Below are 17,079 nucleotides of genomic sequence, written 5' to 3'. Positions count from 1 at the left end.
GTGAGCTGTGTATATACGTTCTGTTTAAACACCGTAAAAATAATCGGGATCAGCGTTGGGGTAGAACAAACAGTCCAAGAGGAAATGAAATCCACATTTCATTCAATGTGACACGAGCCTTGGCGCCCACGGACATCTGCACGTAGGTTTTCGGGTCTCTCTCGGTGCACAAAAAAGAATTGTGTGTACCACCACTTGGGCCTGTAATTGTTGATCTGCTGGGTGTGGCTGCACCCAGTGCCTCTGGCAAGAATAGAGTTGGAGTCATTTCTCTTCTGAACACCGTGTCCCACTTCACCTCGCTCGCATGCAACATAAGAAGCACTCAAGTGAATTTGGAATTGTTTATTTTTGAAAAGAAAAAAATAAGTCAAACCTTTGGTAAAATTGTCATTCAACAAAGTTTTACATTCATTGCATGTTCCAAGCATGACAATGGCATGATATAGCTGACCCTGAAGATTTCTTTTACTGCTCATTACCCTTATGATATTTTTGGAAAATGAGGAAAAGTTATAATCCCAGAGTCACTTTTGGAATGTTCTCTGTCTGTACACTCCAGAGGCAACTCTGGCTTAAAGCTAGTTTTAAGCCATTTTTCTGGTGTATCTTCCCGAAGTGGTTCAGAGGCAACAAGGCATCTGGCTCCCATCAAAAGCTACCAACCAAACCGTTCAGAGGTCTGTATCGCCTCCTTTTTTATTAGCAGCTAGGGGAGCTTATCAGCTTATCTTTGCGCACTTTTAAAAAACAAAATTCTTTCTTTCTGCTAACAAAACTCAACATTCACTATCTGGCTTTTCCATGTTGCGCAACACAACTGTTTTTGTTCATTTTTTTTTCTCTTCTTCCTAACAACTTCCTCTTTAACAACGGATGTTTAAGGCATATGTTCTTTTCCCTTTTACAGGTTTCTTACTGCATGCATGAAACACGTCTTTCTCCGACCATCAATACACTTTCATTTACAGTATGTGCTTGATTAACCATGTATATAGGCTTTAATTGTATAGCCCGTTAAAATGGACGTAAAGACTGAACAATAATTGCACTTCTCTTTATACCTTTCAGAGATGACAACGTGATTGTAAACATATCCATTTACAAGAAGGCACTTGACCTCATCCCCTCAAAACGTGTCCCAAATTCCTTAAAATCTCAATGCAGGCGAGGGAATTGTTGATTAGGAAGTGTTTGTAGCTCAGCTCACCAGGATTTCAAAAAAATACAGATAAAAATCACTGATGCATAGCCACTGCTTCCATCTTAGCAGAACCGCAAAGAGTCCACGTAAAGACTGGAAACAAAGCAGGGGGTTGCTCCTCTGTCCAAACCCCCAGTTGTGGCGGCGCCGCCATCTTTCCCTTGTGGCGTTCACCGCAGTCTCTTAGTGACACAGGTACCACCAGTCGCCACTTTTCAAAGAGGAAGAATCAGATAGATCTCCTGATTCACGGGATTAATCAAAATCGCTCGATACTCCGGCAGGCTCTTGCAGTTCAGCACGTCATGCAGCGAGGCCTCATATTTAAAGGCTGAGGATTGGGATCGACCTGTAGAAATAAAGAGAATCCATGTAAAGCCAAGTTCTACATTAAAAGGGGAAACATTGTTTTTTTTTAATGGGTTGAAAATAAGCAATGGCAATGGAGAACTTTCCAACTAAAAATGCATATGCAGGGTGTATATCACATGTGTCAAAGTGGCGGCCAAGGGGCCAAATCTGGCCCACCGCATCATTTTGTGTGGCCCGGGAAAGTAAATCATGCGTGCCGACTTTCTGTTTTAGGATCAAATTAAAATGAGTAGTATAGATGTATATTGAATTTCCTGATTTTCACCTTTAAATCAATAATTGTCATTTTTTAATCCATTTTTTTCTGTCTTTTTAGTTCAAAAATCATTTTGTAAAGTCTAAAAATATATTTAAAAAAGCACAAAAAACATAGTTTTAGATCTATAAAACTAAGTATTCAGGACTTTTAATCCAGTTTATTTAATCCATGTATAAAAATAATCTAAATATTAGATCTAAAATGGTCTGGCCCATGTGAAATCAAGTTGACGTTAAAACAACCCGAATCTGACACCCTTTGGTGTATACCATGCAAGTTGGATTAAATTAAAAATATAAATTTTCCATTGTAAGTATGATGTGAACCCAACATTCTACTGACAGCGGAAACCAAATTTGTAGAAAAGTCAACATCTTTTTGACTATCGTGTGGTCAATTCAGTTGGCAGTCTCACCTCGCTGTACACAGGCGGAGGTCGGAAACGGAACTCCTGCACAAAAGCCATGAGGGGCCGCTCGAGGATCCCGCTCAGGTCTTCTGCCGGCTGAGGGGGCGCCGCGTTGCTGCCGCCATCACCACCGCACTGTTCGGCCTCCCCATCCGCTACGACAGAGCTGTACTCTGGAGGAGCTGTGTGCACATAGGCAACATTTTTACTAAACTGGTCTGACCCAAAGCAGAACAAGTCCAAATGCCGCCTCAGCACTGCATTTGAAATACATGATAACTTTTCACTGCCTATTTTTGCATTAGCAAATGAAGGAATCTCATCAGAAGAGTGTGCTTTTATGTGTTGGCATTGGGTCACTGGGCTACTAAATGCCAAAATGCTGATTCAACTTGGCATCAATTGATAATTTGATGAATCAGACCACTTTTCTCTTCGCTGAAATTATTTTGTATGAACTAAAATCATGAATCTATATTTTCTCGACCGTATGTCACACTTTTTGAATAATGCGACTTATAATGGCCTATTTTTGTTAATAGCTGTGAAAAGGCTGTAAGATTGGTTTCTGTTTTATTATTACTATAATGTACAATTTGTGTTCTTTGTCTCTAATTAAATAAAATCCCTATAAAATCCATTTTTTCTCTTAATTGAGCATTTTTTGCCTGGCACCACATTCCTCAGGTGTAAATTATAGTCCGACAAATACAGCTTGTTGAAAAAAATTGATGAATTGACTCATAATATCTTGCCAACATACTACACATACTTTGTAGTATGACTACTCAAGTCTATACAATGAATAAAACTTACGCTCAGGCTGCTCCGGGATGGCCATACGCAGCCAATCCAAATTGACGCTGTACTGGCTGCTGACACTCGAAGTCCTGCTTCCAAACGGATGGAGTGGAATTGTGCCGATGACTAAAGGCAGCTCAAGAAATAGCTTGGAGTTTCCGGGGACATCAACGCACACCTGTGGAACAAAGACAGGGGGACAAATACCAGTCAGTTCTGTACGGGAGGCAGCTCTAAAACAGACCAAAAAGGCAGATAGGGTAACTTAGCTCACCTTTAACATGTATTCCACTTTAATGATGCGGCATTGGAGGATGGACGGACCCACGGGCGGGATCTTGATAGCGCGACCGTGCCATGTCTCCCTGCACCTGGCGCCCACCATGTCGCCACTCAACGTGGCCACCACGGAGCGTTTCTGCTTCATGGTGCCACGGGCGATGAAGGTCTGAGTTTGAGTGATGAAAGCTTTGGGCACAATGGACCGCGATGTGGAATTGTCAAACTCTGCAAAAACTGGTATGACTTCCCCTGTGGTAAGGAAAGAGAATGCACATTGTTAGTTGTGTCCAGTTAAAAAATAACAACAATATTAATAATATTTTTTGAAAATCCTGATTAATGAACAGGATTTTATTTCTCATGTTTTTATATGGTACAGACAGGTAACCCTAAGTTTACTTCAAAATGATAAAGAGAGAAAAGGTAGTAATAATTGTTCCCGTACAGCAAAGAACATGCTGCATATGGGTGTCACTTCTTTTTTTCGGGAGCTGGTTTATTTCTTCTTAGCAAGAGAGTTAGAAGAGCACTGGGCAGAATTAGAATTGCATGTGTTGTATATTAAGTTTCAATGTGGGGGGGAGGGTGAAAATATTTTATATGTCACAGGTACAAGTGCCTGGACTATTGTTGTGAATCCTGAAGAGCAATTTAAGATTTCCTTTGTGTTTCTGTTCAGAAATAATTCATTTGTAAGAGTTAAGTTAAGTAAAATTGTGAAAGGCAAGCTAGATTTGTGAAAGGCAGTTCCTGTTTACTGTCTCGTACCAAGCGTCTATTGTTAAATCACATGGCAGACCAATAGTTGCAGCTTTTTGTGTACTTTAACACATCATGATGTAAGCTGTTTTTATGTTTATTGTTTTACACTTCTTTGGAGTCATCTCAATGGTAATTAAACTGACAAGAATGATTGACAGGTGTTTTCTTTGGTAGAGTATTGTTGTTACCAAAGCGAAGATATAGCATTTATAGATGTATAATATATCTTTATATGCTGCGTGAGTCCAGCTTGTGAACGGTGCCGTTGACGCCACAGTTATTCTTGTAAAGATTTTTTTTTAACTCAGGCTACACAATGTTTTTTAGTCTTGTGACCATCTTCATGACCAAACCGAAACTGTGTTTTGATATTCAAACCTCAAACCTCGCTAGTTAACTGGGACCATGCATGTAATGTTTTTATTTTGAGCCCAACTTAAGTTAATATGATCTTACCTGGTGTATAACCTTTGCGGTCAATCTTTGCCGTAACGGAAACTTGTCCAAAGTTCCGGTACCACGTCCGTGCCATCTTGTCTTTGGTTCCAGCTTGTGGTGCCTAAAAGTAGTAAACAAGAGCCAAAAAAATGAGCAATTGTCCTTCAAAATGATAAAAAGCAGTGTGGAAATAACAATGGAGGAGGCTCACAAGTAGTGCTGGTGTGTTAATGTCAATGGGCTCGATGACAGTAAACTCCTTTTTGATTTTCCTGACGGTGGCCCAGGGTCTGTGCAGCTTCACTTTGACCCAGTAACGAATACTGCCGTGTTTCCCCTCAAAGGAGGTGACCAGTGTCTCTTCTGGCAACTGGAAGCTGAAAGGAAATTCATGTCTGCCTGCAGGAAGGATGGTCACTTCCCCATTATCTGAGAAAGACATAAAAAAAGCCATCAAATTTACACTTCATCTTTTATGTAAATTGTGTTTAATTACATAAATGGTTTTCGCCCGAAACGTGTAGACTCAAAAGAATTACAAACCATTAAAAAAAAAGTCAATACTCCTTAAACTTGATTCTCTGGTTTAGCATTTACTAATTCCTAAACCATTAAAAATTGAGGGCAAGATAGGGCAAGAAATCATATAAGAGTCTGAAAAACAAGTCTGATTCTCCACAATCACATTGGCCTGCTTTGTCTAAGTTGGCAGCTCCGGCGCCCTTGTGCTGACAGGGAACATGTTTTCCTCGAGCACTTTTCAACCACTTTTTTTCCTCACTCGCTGTCAGCTTACGGCCCATGAACACGTGTTTTTGTTTAAAAAAAAACACCATGTGTTTTCGTCCCTTTGTTACTCAAAGCTCCCAATTGGTTGGTGGTTCAAAACTGGCACATGTGCACATACAGAAATGTACTTTTACTCTTCTATTTCTTACCTAGATCTACAATGTCTTGTGTGTGATGCTACTGCAACCAAAAAAAATTCCCAAATACGGGATGAAATAAAGTTCTAATCTAACCTACTCAAAGAATCAATTTAAAATGTTTCTTTGCATCTGAAACCCAGCAGATTAAATAATAAGAGCAAAAAAATAAGAGCAAAAAAACCTGAGCGTCCCACAACAAAAAAAGTGAAGCCTTGGCAGGGAATTTCCTGTTTACGTTTTCCCTAATCGCGTGCCCATTGAATAACAGAGCAGACAAAAACAACTCAAGATAAGTTTAAAAGTGTCAAATCTGGACTATTTCTTGACACTTGTATTCACATCATTCACAAAAAAATTAACTTAACTTATAAAGTCATTTTGAAACAAAGAAAACACATCTGAACCAGCAGTTTTGACTAAAAGTGACACAAACAATAAAAGCATTTAAACTTTTGTCACCAATTGACGGCAGTAGACGTCCAATCCTTTTAGTGTGACAACTAATAGAAGCAGTCAAGAGGGATTGGACGTCTATATCCGTCATTCCTTCTAGGTTAAATGAATCAAAGTTCCATCCATCCTTTTCAATGCATTGCAATTTAAATAAAGCACTTTGCAGTTTCACAACACCAACAAAAAATGCTATAGGTCACTACTCCTAAATAAGTGGTCTCCATCCCCTTATTTTGATGCAGATGAGGGGGATGCAGGATTTAGGACTGACCTGCCTGCAGCAGCACCTCTCTCCGGTTCAAGTACTCCACCTCGTCGCTGTAGTTTTGCGTGTAAGCAGTGCTGGAGCCTGCCGAGCGAGACTCGGTCCAATGCACTTTGGCGAAACCTTCGGCGTGAAGCTTCAGGGAGTCCACGCGGGTCTCCCCGGTGAGATCCAGTACCACACGTCCGGACACCACGTCCCCGCTGCTGTACACGGGAGGACAGTCCACCTCCGGGGCGTCGAAAACGATGTCCAACTTTTTTAACTTGTCGAAAATCATGGTTGCCGGCGATGAGAAGGTGATTGTTTTTGGGGTTTGCAAATGGGATCAAGTAGATGTGTAAGAGCTCTTGCGCTTACTGGGTAGCAGTTGAGAATGTTTTGCAGTTTCAGTTCGAGGCCTATTTGGAGGAGGAGAAAGTGGGCGGGGCGCTCTTCGAGATTGATTATGTAAGCCTCAGGAGGGCTTGAAGGCTGGGCAATGATACCTTTACGTACTGCTTCTTCGCAAAGACTTTTCACTACTTGTTTTCCAACAGTCGCTCTATTTATTTTTCACATTTCAATGTCTTGGAAAAATCCAAGAACATTTTTTTACAATTGCTTGATTACTCTCTTGCAAAAAAAAAAAGAATAATTATCAACTTATTTGCCTGCGCTGAGTTCCATAAACAAAAACTCCTTAAAAACATGCCCAGGCAAAGCCCCGAAACCGAAAAACAATGTGATGACAGCAGTGTTGTGGGACGTAATGTAACTGAAACCAACTACACAGACTACTGATAGGTCTTCATATGATCTCGTCATCATTATTTTCAACTTCTTGAAACTTCTTCACGATGTAATTGTGAGAGTTTGGAGCTAGTGTCCTAACACACAAATTTCCGAGTAGACTGTGAAGGCAGCATTCAAAACATAACCGACTGCCAGACAGGGTGTGGAAGTAGCATCGAAGAAAACACCGCCTTGACTACCATCACTGGTTGTTCCAGGTTTTTCGAAGAAAATAGGCGTATATTATACGAAGTATGTTCCCTAAACCAACCCCCAGAAGAGGAAAAAAATCTATACTAACGCTGTTTACGCCGCTTCGTCCCTGTCAATTTTGGGCATACTGCCAAGCAACCGCACACTTGGACGACAAAAGTATGCACAAAAGCATGTCTCCTTGGAAAACAACTGCTACCACATTTCTTTTAAACCACGTGCACATCTACTCTTGGATCCAATATTTCCAGAAATAATTAAAGCTAAAGTCTACATCACAATAAGGGTGCCTGGAAAAGGTCTATCCAGGGCTTTGAATAAGACGTACTTTAAAGCAGACCACAGGAAAGCAGGATACATTTGAAGAAAACACACATTGCAATCATAGAATGAATCAGTCCCACTTCGATTCAGTCTTAATCAATTCAAAAGTAAAGTCTGGATCTTGGCAAACAAAGTTGTTTACGCCGCTGTTCCCTGGGGCGGGGAGCTAGCTCTTTAATGCCACCTGGCGTTGAATTGAAGGAATTAACAACTGCAGACCTCAACTTGGCTGGAGGGGGGTTTGAATGCGGGAACAGTTGAGGAAGCCTGACACTGTTCCCCCCTGAACAACTGACCTTTCCTCTTCAGTATGTCTATTTGTGGATTGTACCAAACTAGCAAAGGACAGCACCAGTGTCAGTTTTATTTTTTTTGAAATACTTTGGCTTTTAGAGCCCCCTTTGAACATCACAGTGAGGGAGAATGACTGCATCATGGTGGATAAATGGTTAGGAGACATGTTTTTAATTTTAGGGATTCCATTTTTTTGTGGTGTTTATATCCTCTCAATTAAAGCATCCTGCATTTCAAGTTCATTAAAGTCGAATTTGTACTTTGTTCACTTGTATAGGTATTTAAACTCGTACCATCCCTTACTTAAATAAGTGCAAACTGTCCAATTTGAAACACAGTCAATGACAGCCATTCCATTAAATGCATGACAAGCAACCTGTGACAACCTGATCAACACTTGTTTTGACCCAGAGAGCTAAGTTCAAAGATTTTAATCACTAATCTCAAGTCATGGAGGTTAGCTGCTTCAGTTGTGCTCATATCTACACAATTAAGAATAAGATTTGCCAAAAAAACAGTACTTAACAACAAGATCAGTTTCAGAAATCGAAACTTAAACAACACCAAAATTAGGACAAGACCATGACCAAATATCTCAATTAAAATGTATGTGTAAAGAACATCTTTTCTTCAACATTTTTATAAATATTTAAGACAAAATTGTCTGCAACTCCTTTGAGACCACAACATGCATGCATTTTTTTCAACTAAATTCTTGCAGTAGCTAAATCATATCATGATTATCGTGTTTTTCAAAATCTGTACTACCTTTAACCTGACCAAACAAAAACAATATCGCAAGTTCAAAACAAAAGTAAGCCGTAGAAGCTCCACTGTAAAAAATGCAAATTAAAGTGCCACAGAAACAAAACAAAGTATCCCGAGTACAGTATAACTTTTTAACTGTACTCTAGCCACCTGTCATTAAACCACATGGACAATAAACAGAAAAATGTAAGGTAAATGACCAAATTCCATCATATAGCATTCACTCTCAATTGTGCTGAAATAGGTAAGTAGAGGATGCCAAGTTTATTTTTAATTGTCGCCATGGTAATGCATCCTATATTTTTCAAACTGTGTTCCTTCCTCGTCACACTCTATCCTCGTGCCCTGTTTTGACCAGCTTGTAAACATTAAACTAAAAATACTTACATCAGTAAAAGACAAAAACGTGCCCTTTATCCCAACTTTGAATGTTCACAAATAAAGAAAATGTACAAACAGAAACTGGATATCTTGATAATATTGTCCAAAGTAACTAGGCCACGTTTTATAGTAACTAGGTCATTTTTATGCAAATAGTAAATATTAACTAAAAAGATCATTAAACTTTTGCATTTAAGTTTAACAGATCAATCTAAGTTGCTGATAAAAGAAAAAAAGATTAATCATTTATCCATGTTTGTGTATGGCATAAACATCCCTATTCTAATCAGATGTTTGATTAAAACCAAACTGGAAAGTTCAAAGCATTTTATAAAAAATTAACCAGCATCTGTTGTTTATTTATTCGGTATGATATGAAACTCAAGTAAATTAACATATATTAGTGGAAGAGTATTGACTAGGTCACCCCATCATTAAACAAACGTCCTTAGTACATATCATTTGTTGTAAAGACATAATATTTGGATCAATTAAGTGAAACTGGCTCACTTTACAAAGATTCATTTCAGATTCTCTAAGACCAATTTGACACCCGGCTCTCACACATACAATGTGTTTTTAACATACCGTATTTTCCGCACTATAAGGCGCAACTAAAAGACTTAAATTGCCTCAAAATCCGGCAGTGCGCCTTATAATCGGATGTGCAATTATATATGATCAATATTGGTTAATCATTGTATCAAATTCCCTTTAGCAAAGCTCCATTTAGTTGATCTATAACACAACTCCTAACCACTACTATTACTAGTACAGCTTCATCTAGTGGATATATAACACAATCCTTTACTACTACTACTAAGACTACCACTATATTACCATGACCACCACTACTGCATCTTCTGATGGGCCTTAAATGTGAAACCATTTTTAAAATAGGCCATTCACTGAAAGTGCACCTTATTGTGCAGTAAATACACTACATGTAAATTATTTTTTTCTCCCTTATAGTATGTGAATAATCAAACTTCATACTTTCCTTGGCAGGAAAATTTTCCTCTGGAGACACTCTTTTGCTCATTATCACCATCCATATGAAAATAAATACTATAAATTGTATTTTTTCTATTATTTTTGGATGCCAGGTCTTCAGTGCATTAGTTAATTATTTTTAAAAAATATTTTTTCCCCTCTGATTTAAAAAATATATATTTGTGGTCTGCTTCAACTACTAACCTCGGATCAGATGTTGCCTTTTCCTGAAGTAAGTGAACCGGGACGTGTAGTCGTTATAGACAGAGTTCATGCCACGGTTCTCCAACCAGTGTGCCGTAGCGACACCCCGTCCTTGCACCTTCATGGAGTCCACTTTGGTGTCCCTCCGGAGCTCCAACAAGACTTGGCCTGACACAACTTCTCCTGCAGTGAAGGCAGCATCTCCCTCACCATCCAGCTCCAGTTTGAACGACTTAATTGGGTTCAGTGTCATCTCTTTGCAGGTCAAGAAAAATAAGAGGAAGAAGAAAAAAACAGACTAAATTAACACAATGCAGGTCATGTGATTTTCAGAGTAAACATCACCATAAAAATGCCAATGAAATTTTAAAAATAATAAAATAAAAATAAAATAAATAAAAATAGATATTTTGAGAGTTTATACAGTTCAGTCCTACGGAAATAGCCATTGCAACACATATAAGCACTCAATACTATTTTTGTCTCACACGTTCTGCACGGTGCAGACTGTAATAAACGGGAGTTTGCATACTTCTACGAGCCGATGAACGGATTAAATGGCAATGTCAGATCTCAGCCAATCAGGTTGGAGAAATGGCCAGACGCGTTACAAATGCAGACAGCTGTTAACGACACGCTGCGGCTCCACGTCACTGTCAAACAACTCACCAGCGGTACATGGAGAATTCTCCCGAAGAACAGAAGATAGTTGGAGCAAACTGTGCATGGCGAGACTGCACTGTCGCGTGCTTTAAAGCGTCATCTTTAAATAACATGTCTGTCTTGTCAGGCACTAGCGCCCAGTAACACTGTATTGCTTATCGTCCAATCACAATTGGTGCATGTGAGTCATGTCCGCCCACTGGACAACGGAAGTCGATTAGAATGTTTTGTCGTTTCGTAGTAAATTTTGTTGTCGGTGAGTTGTGTTACCCAGTCAATTCTTTTACAAAACTAATTTAGTGTGAATAGGTTATCATAAGTTATGATGAAAATTTGTGGTATGAATTGTGTAAAATAAATCATGTTTTGATTAATGTTGATGTAATGAACTTTGTTTTGAAGGTGTCAATTTATTGTTGATATCTGGCCTGGATCATTTCAGGTTGTCTTTTGCCCCCTCTTTATTCTTTCTGCAAGTTGCTTACACAAAATGAGTGAAACATGTCTCTATAAATTTATAGTTTTTTTAAAGCACCGCTCAGTTTTTTTCTGAGGATCTTTGGTTTGAAAATATGGAAATCTAGTAGTTTAAGGAATTGCACCTCAATTGTGTTATTATTGCTGCAGTTAGTTGTATGCCGATTTTATAGAGGTATCTAGAGACAAATCATTCATAACAAATGGCAAGGATTACACAGCCCATAGATACACCTAAAATTTGCTAAATGCATTTAATAAATCAGTGGCAATAAAAATATAATCTGGAAAAATTAAAATAATCCACAATTAATAATAAAGCATTTTTGTGCATTTGTATAATTTCTGGGTGTTTTTATCAATTAGTTATGCAAAGTAATTTTGCTATATTTTTGGGGAATCTTTGATGCAGCCCAAACGCACCCAGTTTTCCCAACACTTTTTGGTATGCATAATTTTACAAATGTATTTATTATCACAATTTACAATGTTGCCATGAACCTCACTGGATGTTTTACTGTAAACTAATCCGTTTGATAAGACAACCACAAAGTAGGACTATGTACTAGAGTGGACCAACCTTAACCAGAAAATGCTAATTATACTATCCCAGAAAATATGATATGAACTGTAATAACCTGGCATATACGCTATTACTTTTATTGGCTATCTGCATCTGGACTTAATCCTAAACTGCTGCTGCTTCAGGTCAATGAACTTACTATATTTACACATTTTGACAAGCAGTTTAAATAAAAATAAGTTATCAGCTTTTATATTTAGGTTAAGACTGTTTACTCCACAACACAGATTGTTTATGTACGAAAGTAGTTAGTCATGCTCGAGAATCCTTCAGCAAAACACACCAACATTAAACTTGAGTTGACAGTGCAAACAGAGTTCAAGTAGAACACTGAAGTAGGGCAGTCAGGGCAGAGAATGTTTCCCTGAATAGTTCAGAAGAGGTTTATGTTTAAACCAGATAACAACAATGGTTGGGCAATGTACTACTTGCATATGCATTTGCATCTTTTTTTTAAATGCTCACTTATTGATAATCCAAGGAAAGTTTTGCATGCATGAAACTGATGTACTACCATAATATGCAAGTTGCTGAAAACATCTAATCCATTTTTGGAAGCAATTTGTACATTAGTCCCTCCCAGTAAAACTGGATTGGACATCTAGCGTGGTCAATGGCAGCCAATTACTTAAATACGCTTTTTTTAAATATGTGGGTCAAATGGTTAAGGGTCATTTGGGACCTGGAACCTAATCACTTATAACCTGTCCATTTTTTTATAAGTTTATGTTCATTTCTTTATGATATAAATCAAACTCAAATTGCATATGGTGCTTGAATATACCACCCAAGACTACTTTGGAAGGTATTGACCATCAGTGTATTAAGGAAAGTTATGTATTATTTGTACTACTGCGTTACTTTTCATTGATGTTCACTCTGGAAAGGGGGTATACCTACAGTTACTTTAATTTGAAGGCGTGACAGTGTTGGGAAGTGACGCATAACACTGACAGCTTTTTCCGGTCTCTTTTCGTTGAGGCTCTGCTAGCGGCCGGGTGAGTACACATTTTGTCCAGTACATATTTACCCATTTGAGTTATCAAAATACACATTTTTTGAAGAAAACCTCACATCGCGTTCACCATGGTATCAGCAAAGTCCTATAGTGGCAAATCAAACTCATAATTTGCCCAAGCGAATAACCGGAATAGTTTCCGCGCTAGCAGGCAGCATGTGGCGCGGCCCTGCTAGCATTTAGCTCAAATAGCTTAGGGTCGACGTTAGCTTTTACTGCAAGCTCCCACTCAAACTACGCAGACTATGTCATAAAGTCTGCGACTTTGTAATTGAAAACGTAAGCGTATGGTAAAAAAGATAACGTGTGAGTACCACCACCGCGCGTGCAAATTTAAGATGCCACCCCCGAAACGGGGTGGCTGGAGAGGTTAGCCTCATCGCTCGAAGTTAACAACGTACTCCTTGTAACTCCTCAGTCTGCCAAGATGCAGATCTTCGTGAAAACATTGACAGGCAAGACCATCACCCTTGAGGTCGAGCCCAGTGACACCATCGAAAATGTCAAGGCAAAAATTCAAGACAAGGAAGGTGAGTGAGTATGCATATCTGTGGGTAATAAAATTGACGCATTAAGGGCTTCAAATACCTAAATTAGACTTCAAGTGATGTAATGATTTCAATGTGTGTAGGAATCCCTCCTGATCAGCAGCGTTTGATCTTCGCTGGTAAACAGTTGGAAGATGGTCGCACTCTGTCTGACTACAACATTCAGAAAGGTATGTTTTGTTGACCCAACAATAATTTGGTCCTCCTAAGTTTTGCATTTCATGAATTTAAGCATTTCAAACTGTACTCCAACAGAATCCACTCTTCATCTGGTCCTGCGTCTGCGTGGTGGTATCATTGAGCCTTCCCTCAGGCAGCTGGCTCAGAAGTACAACTGTGACAAGATGATCTGTCGCAAGTATGTTCTGCAAACTTTTTCTGATTTTGCCTTGCAAAGGTTTAATGGTGGATTTACTTGCTTCTCAGGTGCTATGCCCGTCTGCACCCACGTGCCGTCAACTGCCGCAAGAAGAAGTGTGGACACACCAATAACCTTCGCCCCAAGAAGAAGCTGAAGTAGATTACGTTGTACTGCATCAGCTGTACATTGTGTTAAATAAATTGGGAAAAAGACTCTTGCTGTCTGGTGTGGTGAATCTATTACAAGGGAGTCAAACTTGAATTGGTTTGTGGGCTGGACCATTTTAGATATATTTAGATTTAAAGAAAAAATCTGATTAAAAGAAATCGATCAGAAGCCTTAAATATTCAGGTTTTATAGATCTAAAACAATGTTTGAAAAAATTGGATTAAAATAACTTGCAATTATTGATTTAAAAAGGGGAAAATCAGGAAATATAATGTACATCTATAATCATTTGAATTTGATCTTAAAACAAATTCGGCACTCATGAATTTCTTTCTCGGGCGGCACAAAATGATGCGGTGGGCCAGATAGGGCCCCTGGGTGACACGTGTGATTTAGTATATCATTAATCATATGATTGCTAAAAAATACTACCACAGCTTGGGGAAAAAAAATTTCAGAGGATGGGCATATTGGTCAAAATATTGTTTGAAAATTTGATGATCATCCAAGTTATTTTGACTGGGAGAGTCCCTAAACAAATTGGATTTGATGTTCTACTGCCATCAGTGGTAGTTAAACACGATCACTTAATGCCATTTGACAGTGAATAAATCAAGGATCACAAAGATAAGGATATTGCAAAAATTAACAATATATTTTGTACCATATTTAAGTGTTTGCATTGCCCAACATCAGCAAAAATAAGCCAAACAAATGACAACCAAGATAGCTCAATTCATCATGTATCAAAAATGGTGGGAAGTTAGTGGACTGTGACAGGAAAAGCAATGGAGTGCTCATCAACCATTACCAAGAACAGATGTGTTAAAGCATGAGTTTATTTCAATACCTTTACAAATATAAGCAATTCAATCACACAATACAAACATTTTCAAATTCAATCATGAAAAATTGGCAATGTTTACCAATACGGAGGGAAAAAGATTTAATTGAATGTAATGTATACAAATAGAATAGTAATGCAGTTATCACAAGCAAACACTGTTCTACTTTTTATTTTGATAGTAGTTTCTAAATTCCAGTTAAATAGTGATACTCTGTTTGATGGCAACAATTCACACAAAAAGATGTTTTAAAAAAATTGACCGTACATTTGTTATTTCCTATCTTGTTTTGCCACTTAATCCTAATGTAATCATGAAATCCACAGATTAGTGAATGAATGAGGTGGAGTCCACCTCATTGATCAAATCAACTAGTAAAATTTCTGAATATTAAATGACCATGGTGTCTATATGGTGTTTGTTGCATATCACCAATAAAACAACAGATTCAGTACCCTGGACAGCGATATATGTCCACCTTGAACTGTGCGGCAATTGATTATGCCACATCCAAAGAATTAACCATCACTGCATTGTCTATAAAATAACTCTTATAAGTGTAGTATGTATTCTAAGGAATGTCTGATGTATTAATAACTGTCCCAAAAAGAAATGAAACATTTTCTTTTTAAGGTACTTTAGAGTATTTTGTTGTTGTTTTTAGATTACACGATGAACAAATGTCTTAATAAAAGTGTCATGATCATGCAAAAAAAAGCATGCTTTGTCTTTTCTTTTCACCCTCAAAAACTTTGAAAACAAATATATAAAACATAAACAATATTGGTAATTCAACAAGCTTAAAAGTGGCTGCTAAAATCAGATAAAGCTGACTTGGCTGAAATGATTGCAGTTTTTAATGAGGCAGATGCCCACAAGATGTTACGGGTATATTATTATTCTGACCACTATAGCCAAGAGGCAAAGTAATATACACCTCGCCCACTAAACAATTTAATAATAAAATAAGGTGAAATTCGAGGTTTTGCAATATACCTCTATTTCTAATCACATTTAAAGTAAATTTAACACAAGATCTGCTAGGATTTCCTGCACCTATTTGTACCCAGTTGAAGTTAAAATAAAAACTACGGTGCATTATTAGGTAGAAAGCAAAACGTGTAATATTGTGCATCAATTTCACAATGCTGACAAGGAATTGAGTTCAGTACCCATTTAGTAAAAATACTGCAGTTGTGCTTTTTCTTTTGATCAGTCAAGTTGTGCGAATACTACTCACATATTTCACAAAATTTCACATTACTCAGTACTGGAGAGTCTTGTGAGGAGTTTGCTGCTGAAATGAATCATTGCAATACTAACATGTAAACAAAATCAAACTTGGCACAAGCATGAATACAGTGCAAGGTGCAGAGACGAGAAAGTGATGCTGCCATCCTTGTGCAACTTAGCAACAACTTCATCGTGGCCGAGAGCAACGCTATTGATCTACATGAATTATAGAAGGCGTGAAGAGAAGAATAGAGGAAACAAAGTGGGGGGAATACGGCAGATTGGCATCACAGGGACGGATCGGGGTGCTCGGTGAGAGTCTGGCTCCTGAGGGTCCAGGACAAATCGTGGACGGCTGACTTGTAATCGGGCTTTTTATCTCTATTTGTCCTTTTGTTGACATTGTGCCCATTGAGTGCATTTTTCACGGCTGGGGAGGATTATGATAATATTATGGAAGAGGATTAGAGCCACCGAAGACAAAAAAGTGGCCAAGATCCAGACTTTAAAGTCAGACTTGTGATCTTAACGTCAGAATTCTGAGGAAAAAAGGCAGCAATCTGAGGAAAAAGTCAAAATCATGAGATAAAAAAGGCAAAAATCTGAGGAATGAATCCAAATCATGAGGTTAAAATAAAGACTAATAATGAATTCTGATAATGAAGTCAGATTTCTGAGAAAAAAGTCAGAAATCTTAGGAAAAAGTCAAAATTATGAGATAAAAAAGAAATTCTGAGAAAAAAGACAGAATTCTGACTCTAAAGTCAGAATTATAAATTAATGCTATGCCATTTTGTTGCCGCAATTGGCCGTTTTTGCGGCCAAAATCTCAACTTCTTTGTTTCTATGTAGACAAAATCAGATCTATACAGCTGGTGTTATGATCGAACTCTGTTCCAAATAGCAGTGATTGGTGTTATGGCACTAAAAGTTTGATTGATACTTGCTTTTCTGCTGTAAATTAGTTTGAATATGTATTACAGATACTGTCTTCAGTGCATTTTTCCAATGAGAGGTTTCTCATGCATGCCTTGATCTTAAGAAAATGTAAACTTCTC

General features: G+C 38.1%; 2 protein-coding genes across 4 annotated transcripts; one reads left to right on the top strand and one right to left on the bottom strand.

Moving 5' to 3' along the window:
• Nucleotides 1-330: 330 nt before the first annotated feature.
• arrdc2 (arrestin domain containing 2) lies at nt 331-13,033 on the bottom strand. Of its 3 annotated transcripts, none has more exons than XM_077716970.1 (8): nt 12,749-13,033; nt 10,126-10,380; nt 4,739-4,956; nt 4,546-4,648; nt 3,320-3,576; nt 3,061-3,223; nt 2,251-2,426; nt 331-1,553 (listed from the first exon to the last, which is right to left on the bottom strand). In XM_077716970.1, the coding sequence occupies exons 2-8, from the start codon at nt 10,376-10,378 to the stop codon at nt 1,500-1,502; spliced, it is 1,224 nt and encodes a 407-aa protein (XP_077573096.1). In that variant the 5' UTR covers nt 10,379-10,380; nt 12,749-13,033; the 3' UTR covers nt 331-1,499. The 3 variants fall into 3 exon arrangements, with proteins under 3 accessions (XP_077573096.1, XP_077573094.1, XP_077573095.1); XM_077716968.1 differs by lacking the exon at nt 12,749-13,033 and adding an exon at nt 10,795-10,962; XM_077716969.1 differs by lacking the exons at nt 10,126-10,380; nt 12,749-13,033 and adding an exon at nt 6,181-6,568.
• uba52 (ubiquitin A-52 residue ribosomal protein fusion product 1) lies at nt 12,740-13,988 on the top strand. The gene is made up of 5 exons (XM_077716971.1): nt 12,740-12,846; nt 13,285-13,396; nt 13,498-13,584; nt 13,670-13,772; nt 13,841-13,988. Exons 2-5 carry the CDS (start codon nt 13,294-13,296, stop codon nt 13,932-13,934), a joined length of 387 nt encoding a protein of 128 aa, XP_077573097.1. The 5' UTR covers nt 12,740-12,846; nt 13,285-13,293; the 3' UTR covers nt 13,935-13,988.
• The last annotated feature ends 3,091 nt before the right edge of the window (nt 13,989-17,079 follow it).

This window comes from Stigmatopora nigra, chromosome 5 (assembly GCF_051989575.1).
Source record: "Stigmatopora nigra isolate UIUO_SnigA chromosome 5, RoL_Snig_1.1, whole genome shotgun sequence".
Lineage (NCBI taxonomy): Eukaryota > Metazoa > Chordata > Actinopteri > Syngnathiformes > Syngnathidae > Stigmatopora > Stigmatopora nigra.
This window is presented reverse-complemented; position numbering and strand designations above follow the sequence as displayed.

What these genes read in the sequence shown, in the direction of transcription:
- uba52 (XM_077716971.1), top strand. Translation starts at nt 13,294, where the DNA reads ATGCAGATCTTCGTGAAAACATTGACAGGCAAGACCATCACCCTTGAG. An exon ending in TGACTACAACATTCAGAAAG is followed by an intron (nt 13,585 to 13,669) that starts GTATGTTTTGTT and finishes GTACTCCAACAG; the next exon opens with AATCCACTCTTCATCTGGTC. An exon ending in GACAAGATGATCTGTCGCAA is followed by an intron (nt 13,773 to 13,840) that starts GTATGTTCTGCA and finishes CTTGCTTCTCAG; the next exon opens with GTGCTATGCCCGTCTGCACC.
- arrdc2 (XM_077716968.1), bottom strand. Translation starts at nt 10,852, where the DNA reads ATGCACAGTTTGCTCCAACTATCTTCTGTTCTTCGGGAGAATTCTCCA. An exon ending in CCGCAAAGGTTATACACCAG is followed by an intron (nt 3,577 to 4,545) that starts GTAAGATCATAT and finishes TCCTTACCACAG; the next exon opens with GGGAAGTCATACCAGTTTTT. An exon ending in AAGTGGAATACATGTTAAAG is followed by an intron (nt 3,224 to 3,319) that starts GTGAGCTAAGTT and finishes TTTGTTCCACAG; the next exon opens with GTGTGCGTTGATGTCCCCGG.